The sequence below is a fragment of the Plecotus auritus genome (assembly GCF_963455305.1).
Source record: "Plecotus auritus genome assembly, chromosome: 4".
NCBI lineage: Eukaryota > Metazoa > Chordata > Mammalia > Chiroptera > Vespertilionidae > Plecotus > Plecotus auritus.
Window position 1 is genome coordinate 22937546 of NC_137775.1, and position 8264 is coordinate 22945809.

General features: G+C 38.1%; 1 protein-coding gene across 1 annotated transcript; it reads right to left on the bottom strand.

Annotated features, from left to right (window-relative positions):
- Positions 1-7232: 7232 nt before the first annotated feature.
- LOC308246598 (trace amine-associated receptor 3) lies at positions 7233-8264 on the bottom strand (the record flags this gene model as incomplete). The annotated part of the gene is made up of 1 exon (XM_080665011.1): positions 7233-8264. One exon carries the CDS (start codon positions 8262-8264, stop codon positions 7233-7235), a length of 1032 nt encoding a protein of 343 aa, XP_080521137.1.

Here is an 8264-nt window from a genome sequence, read left to right on the forward strand (position 1 = left end):
TGTCTTGGTCCCTTGGGTACTATGAGTCTTTTGCAGAAGTACTGTCTTCCTCTCCTTGCTGTGACAGACAGGAAAAACAGTGAGAAGCATTGGAAACTTCAGAGAGGCTCAGCTAGCTGCGTTTCCAACCCCTGGTGGAGTTTCCTGCTGCTCAGGAGCACTGCTTTGGATCCTGCCGCTTAAAACACACAATATATTCAATTAAGGAAACATTTCTCTATGTGATGTATACAACACAGAATTTAACATTTAGAAAAATACAAGGTAAACTAAAATATGCTAATGTCTACAAGAATATACATGAATAATCTCCAAATAAAGGGGAAAATATCTCAAATGATAAATTCTGTAAATCTCATGGTTTATCTCCTTTCATTTAGCAGCAATTTTCTGAATTCAAATTCAGGCTGAGGTCATTTTGTCCACAGATTTCAAATTCTCATGTTGGAAACAAATTTGACATTTATGCCTGCTCACCGTTTTTGGTTTGTTTGTTTTTTGTGTGTGTTTTCTAAAAAATCTTAGTCATTTATTTAATTTTTAAACATCTTTGTTTATTGAATTTATTGGGGTGACAGTAGTTAATAAATTTAGATAGGTATCCGGGATACAATTTTATAATACCACATTCTGTGCTCATTGTGTAAGCTGTTGCTTTATGTAATTTAAGCTGTTGCTCTTAAAATGTGGAATTAATGGGACTGACTCACCCGAGTGTGACATGGGTTTGATTTGTTTTTCCAGTGCCGGGACTGGATGTGTAACTCTGATAACCAGTGACAAGCACTAGTGAGATCTAGGGCCAGGTTAGAGAAGTGGACTTTGGCCAGAGAATAGATTAAAACTCCCTGGTCCATTGGGAAAACAAATCCATAAGCACATCCTACCAGATTTACTTGGAAAAGATATTAATGAGAATAAAATTACCTTTGAAAATAATATTTACAGTATTTGCTACTATAACTCAGCATTCTTTCTAATGTGTATTAGTTGAAATCTTGACAGTATAGCACATTTCATTTGCTCTGAATGTAGTAATTTAATTTCTCAGACTAGCATTTTTCTTTAAAGATATTTTAATGGTAGCAATCAAATATTATGCTACTTAAGTTGAACTTGACAAATCAAAACACAGAGAAGTAAAATGAAAGAAGGACAAAGACTTATTAACTTTTTTAATAAACTGTAGCTATCAATTTTGAAATATACAGAACAAATTATTTCATTACTTATCACTTTGGTTTCTAAGCCCTAAGACACTGAATATAATGGAATCTTTTTTATTTTTAAATATATTTTATTGATTTTTCACAGAGAGGAAGGAAGAGGGACAGAGAGTTAGAAACATCGATGAGAGAGAAACATCGATCAGCTGCCTCCTGCACACCCCCCACCGGGGATGTGCCCGCAACCAAGTTACGTGCCCCTGACCGGAATCGAACCTGGGACCCCCCAGTCCCCAGGCCGACGCTCTATCCACTGAGCCAAACTGGTTTTGGCTATAATGGAATCTTAAAAACCTAATCACCTTCTTTACTTCATTAATTGATTAACTTTATTCTGCCTCTTATTGTCTTTAGGTTTGAAATTACATTTTTATTTAATTCTTTTTAATGTTCTTTTAAAAATTATATTTAAAGATAGCTAACAATTACCACAGCATTACTTAGGTATTTGTCACTGTATATACATAGACATAGCATTTCTAATACCAAATAGTATACTCTTTAATATTTCACGGTATAATTTTTGGAGTTTAAAGTTTCATTTTTGAGAACACAGTTCCTAAAAGATCAACATTATTTAACTCCTGTGTTTATAAAGGAATTTTATTTGTTGGAAAACACAATGTGAAACAGCTGCTAAAAATTAATAGTTATTATCTCATGTTTCTGATGTATGATTATATATTAGACAATATTTAAACCTCTAGATATTAGATTAAGACAAAAAGACACACATTGATTTAAAAAGTTACCACATGGGTGAATTGTTAAGATAATGTCAAAGGTAATAATAATTTTAAGCCCCTAGCTAAGCTTTTGACCAAAAATTATAAAAAACAAATAAGAAAATACAAATATGACTGCTGGTCTACTGCTCTGTTTAAAAAAAAAAAAAAGATTGTCATGAAATTAAATGCAGTTCGAGTTTTGTTTGTTATTTAAAAACTAAACAGAATAGAGATTATTTTTCTTGGAAGATTCACTTCCTCAAAAGATACAGTAGTTTTTTAATAAAATGGAATGAAGTAAAGCCCTCTTTGACATCTCACTTTTATCATGGAATGTAATATTGCAACAACGAACCAAATTAACAGCAACATTGCAAACAATTACCTAATGAAAGCATAGAAAAGTATTAATTCTTTTTGCCAGGAGGTAAAAATAAACATTTGTTAACAATCCTGGAGAGGAGCAAAGATTGCGTTGTTTTTCACTTCAAATTCAGGTCTTTAAGGGAAAAGTTACAGAGTAAGGAAACAGACACAAAGACTCTGAAATAAAGATTTCGAAAATCTAAAAGTTCCTCAGAATTTCAAGGAAAAATGTGAAAAAGGAACTATGTGATAAGTTTTCCTTAAGTATTAAATACCTAACATTTTATTAAGGTCTATGTATTTCCCTTCAATAAGAAGGAATATATTCAACAAGCTCAATAATATGCTGTAAATAAAGTGGAAAATTAGGAGAGGACACAGCATATCTGCTTTATCAGGCATAATTTTTCTTCTCTTACTGGTTACATAGCTCAAACGCCCCACCTCTGAGTCTTCCTCTGAAAATGCTTTTATCTTGTTTTGATGTACCTCACTTACACAATAGTTTGTTTAGGTAAGGGAGGTTACTTATGAATTAGATTTAAGAAAGATCTGTGGTAGGTCTTTCTCTCATTGCCTCTTTAGAATTTCAGTGATTTAAAAGAATAACCCAGACTTACATTCATAGATCAGTATTTTAAATATGATTCTTTTCAGCATGTTAAAAAAAAAAAAAGATAGATCTATTTGATCTTTTTCCTCTCTTAATATATTCTCCTTTGGTTTACCATAATTTGTTTGGCTAATTAGGTATTTTGGAGCTAAAACCATTGAGAGGTGACTTATCTGTTGTGCCGGTTTCTTACCATGCAAAGGAGCATTGTGCTCCGCTGCTCTCTTCCCTGCTGACTTCCCCCTAGAACGTGTACTGAGGCCCCAGATCTCATAGGCAGGCTCCTGGCAGGCTGTGTTGCCGTCAGCATTTATACACAGAACATGCCTCCTGCGGCTGTGTTACCTGTGTCAACAGGACACAGGTGTGTCCTTTAACAACCTGTAGTGTGCTGCCAGCGAAGAGATCACAGCAAGTCACTAGAGAATTGGCTCTGGGAGGGTGAATCTGTTATGTGCTATCATCCCTATGACTTCCAAGGGATAACGTGAACTAGCCTTACACAAGGCCAAAGTGGAAAAGAATGAAAGTATGAAAGGGAGGGAGAGAGGAAGGAGAGAGGAAGGAAGGAAGGAAGGAAGGAAGGAAGGAAGGAAGGAAGGAAGGAAGGAAGGAAGGAAGGAAGGAATTTTAATTCAAATCCAACAAAGGCTCACTTCACTTATTACCAAAGACTAGATGTTTTCAAACAGTGAGTTCTTTAAACCCTACTGAAAATTTGACTCCCCTATATCTTTTCATTTGGCTGCATGCAGTTAGGGATATTCATTCACATTGCAGTTCATTGTGTGCAGTTTTCTAAATAAAGGTCTTTGCCCAAACAAAAAGCAGTAAGAGCCATGCTTCAAAGCAGCTGAATGAAAACTCCCATCACTAATGTGTCATGGAAAAATAGCATGACAGCTCCAGAGGCCGATCCTGAAGCAAAGGAGTGAAGGGGAAAGAGTCAGATGGGTCCTGAGGCGGGGAACACGAGGCTTCAGAAGACAGTGTCTCTTGCATTAAAACTTTGTTAGCCTCAGTTCATTTTTAAACCTTCTTTCAGAAAAAGGCAACTTCAGGTTCCTGATAATGCTTGAAAGGCTCAAAAATACAACGTGAAATAGATGTTCCATTCCGTTTTGCAAATGTCAAAGTTATTATTGTCCAATTTGGTTTTAAGAAAGTAAGGTTGAATATTTCAAAAGTTCCCCACAATGGCCATTGATGTTTTTAATGACTTTTGGAAAGATCAGTCCATTTAGTTAAGAATGCACATGAGAGGGACTGATGTTTTTAAACATAAATTTGGGTTTTATCCCTCACCCTGTCTTTGGGTACAAATCCGCATTTGACCTTCTTAGAGTTGGCTGAGTGTAATCTCTCCTCCTCCTACTACAAAAAACTCCATTGTAGGAGCCCCCCTTGAATAAAGTCTGCCTTGTGGTCTTTAATAAGTGTAACAAATCCTTTTTTTTCTAACATACACCCTATGAAGTTTTTAGAGCAGAGAAATTGTTCAGAAGTAAAGAAACAAATGAGACTTTTTAAAGCAGGAACTGAGAGAAAGCTAAAAGTACTAGAAGGATCACTAGCCATGAAATGTAAGTCACTGCTGAAGTGGGGCGAGTCAATTTTGTTTATATAACTTTATTTTTATTATTGACACTATTACAGATGTCCTCATTTCCCCCCTTTGCCCACTTCCATCCAGCCCCCGCCCTCCCCCTCTGGCCATCACCACACTGTTTTCTGTGTCTTTGGGTTATGTATGTTCTTTGGCTAATCTCCTCGCCTTCTTTCATCCAATCCCCCCTTTCCCCCCAACCTCTGATGGCTCTAAGTCTGTTCCATGTATCTACGCCTCTGTTTCTAGTTTGTCGTCAGTTTATCTTGTTCATAGTGAGATTATATGGTACTAGAGGCCCGGTGCACGGAATTTGTGCATGGGTAAGGTCCCTAGGCCTGGCTGGCAATCAGGGCCTATTGGGGCCTTCCTTCCGGCTGCCGGCTGTATTTGTCTTTCTCTGACTGGCTTATTTCACTTAGTATGCTGCCTTCTGTGAAGAAAGAGGCCTGATTGGGTGATGTCCAAGGTCCTTTGAGACTCTTGGGAAGAAAGAGCCTGGCAGTGATTCTCATGCCCTCATATATCTTCCTGACACAGCCTAAAGTGTTCCCCTCAAGGCCAGCAGTTAGATTGGATTAGTAAACATTAAAATACTTAAATTGTGCATTTATTATTCACATTTGCTTTTCTTTTTCTTTTTAAAGTATATTTTATTGATTTCAGAGAGGGAGAGAAAGATAGAAACATCAATGATGAGAGAGAACCATTGATTGGCTGCCTCCTGCACACCCCCTACTGGGGATTGAGCCCACAACCCCAGCATGTGCCCTTGACCGGAATTGAACCCGAGACCCTTCAGTCCTCAGGTTGATGTTCTAGTCACTGAGCCAAACCAGTTAGGGCCCACACTTGCTTTACTACTGACAAGTACAGGGAATGAAACTGTCATGGCCCTGAAGAAGCGTAGTCCTTGTGGGCTCATATTGTCCTTCAAGTCACAAGCTGAGCCTGGGTAATTTTTTATAGTTGGATAGGACAGAGGATGTCAGGTTATATGATAAGAAAGGCTTACAAGAGATAGAAAAAAGCCAGATTAAGTTTTTCTATTCAAAGTTTGACCTAGAGCAGAACTTGTTCTTTATCTTCACCACCTGGCCACTAAATGTGGAAACTCCTCAAGGCTAGTCTTAGGCCCTCATTTTCTTCCCTACATTCTCTCTCTAAGTGGGTTCAACCATGTCCTCTCTTTCAGATGCCATCTACACACCAATACCTGCAGGTCCATCTCTACCCCAGACTTCTCTGAGCGCTGATCCTTAAATCCAATTATTTATTTATTTATTATTATTACTAGGATGTCTCAAGTTCCCAACATGCCCAGACAGAACTCATGATCTTCCCTTCTCCCCCAAACTGGTTTTCTCCAGGATTTCCTATCTTTCACACCTCCAATTGCACAAGTCAGGATCTATAAATCATGCTTGGAATTCCTCTCTTTATCACCCTCTAAAGCCTACATATTACTAAGTCCCACTGGTTTTGTCTGGTGGTATTTGATGACTTTGGCAGCTTCCCTCCACTTCATCAGCATCTCCCCAGTCTAAGCTACCCTCATCTCTCATCTGGACTTGCAATAAATAGCTCCCTACTTGTTCTCAAATTCATTCTTCTTCTTTTATTCATTCTTTACACCAAAGACATTTCAAACCACTCATCTGGCACCACTGTGCCTCCTACATCACCCCTCATTCTCTATGGGCCTAAAGCTGAACTTAGATTCAGGAACACTTTGCTCTCCTCCTCCTTTTCTCCCTCCCATAACTTCATTCCAGGTATGAGGAGATGTGGACATGATTGTTACATGTACTCATGTATATCCTGATCTATCACATAAAGAAAGGTTCTGTTTGTCTCTTAATGTTTCAGAGAAAATTTACTGGAAGTACTTTTACCTATGGTAAGTGATCTGACTTAAATCAGAGGCATTGCGGTGTGGATGGAATTTATTTGGTAGAACTTTAGGCAACTTTCAGAGAAAGTGGTTAAAACAAGTCCAAGGAGAGGCTTGTGATTGTTGGCCCATAGTGTAAACATACCATGTAGGTTAAGAAGCTAGAGACAGAGGAAACAGAAGTCATTTCAAATATAAGCCACAAAGTAGAAACTCAGACATATAAAAGCTCAACTTGTATATAATGATTTGTAATCAACTTTCTCCTCTGAGCAGCTCCTTCTAGTGAGCTTCAGGGTGCCAGGATATAGCTAAATAATTTATATAAGGACTGTGAATAATTCTCCCAAGCCAAACGATAAGTAGACTTCTAGTTGATAGTAAATACCAGTCGTATGTTTCACTTCTATGGATTCACAAGTCATAATGATCTTCCCTTTTCTGAATTCCTAGAGTGGAAACAGAGAGGACCCAAAACCATTAGCACTTTTTAAAAATTCTTATATTGGTCTTTAATTGTTTCATGTGTATATTCAAGGCCAACCTACAGCTATGTTTTATATTTCTTCTGTATATTTTCCTTACCCATCAGAGGTGAGTGTTAACAATTAATAAATGATTGATTGATTGGCTGACCAGAGATACTGAATGTAGCTCTTATGCAGGTTACAGAACACGTATCTAGATCACTGAAATTTGATAGAATAACATTTGATCTGGGGATGTAAGGTATGTACCTCAGGTAAAAATAATAAGTCTCATTTTCAATATTCTCTTCACTTTTCTAATGGCTTTTAAATCAATGTGCTTCAGGAAAAAGATTTGCAGTTTCTGAATGGGAGCTAAATATTTTCCCTGACACTATGTACTTGAGAGCTCTCCGAAACCATGGATAAAAGAAACCATGAATGAGTGGGTTGCAAGTGGAATTGAAGTACCCAAGCCACACTAAAAGATCCAGTATTATTATGGGAGTAGAATAATCTAAATATGGGTCGATCAAAACAGCAAGAAAACAAGGCAACCAGCAAGCTAGAAACACCCCCATTACTATACCCAGGGTCTTAGCTGCTTTCCTGTCCTTTTTCTTAGATAGATTTTTTTTCACTTCCTCCTTTGTGGTTTCAGGCATGTTACTGATAACTCGGGCATGTCGCTTGGAAACGATAAAAATTTTGCCATAAATACCAACCATGATGGAGCCAGGAGTAAAGAAACACGTAGTGAACAATATTGTCCCCCAAAATTTGTTAAAAGTAAGTGCACAGAAATTGAAGCAAGCAACAAGAATCTCATAGCTCTGCATCCCCGATACATTGGCCTCAGATAGAACTAAACCGAAAGAAAAAAGAGCGGGGGCCGACCAGCAAAATGCCAGCAGTCGCTTTATCATGGAGGTGGTCATGGTGGTTGTGTAGTGTAAAGGGTAACACACAGCATAAAACCGATCGATAGCAATGGAACAGAGGTGGAAAATGGAGGTCAGGCTTAGCATCATGTCAAAGCTTGCATGGAATTTACAAAAGCCCTCGCCAAAGTACCAGCAGCTCTCCACTGACCGCACCATGCTGTATGGCATGATGACTAAACCCAGCAGGAAGTCCGTGGTTGCCATGGAGAGGATCAGAAAATTCGTGGGAGAGTGAAGCTGTTTGAAATGCGATATGGAAATCATGATAACCAAGTTTCCAAAGATGGTGATGACCATGGCTCCAGTCATAATCGAATACATCATCATCCGGACTTGAAAAGGGCGGTTGGTGGGAGGACAGGATTTATTTCCAAGTTTGGGACAACTGGATAAGTCTTCAGGAATATACGTTAGATCCAT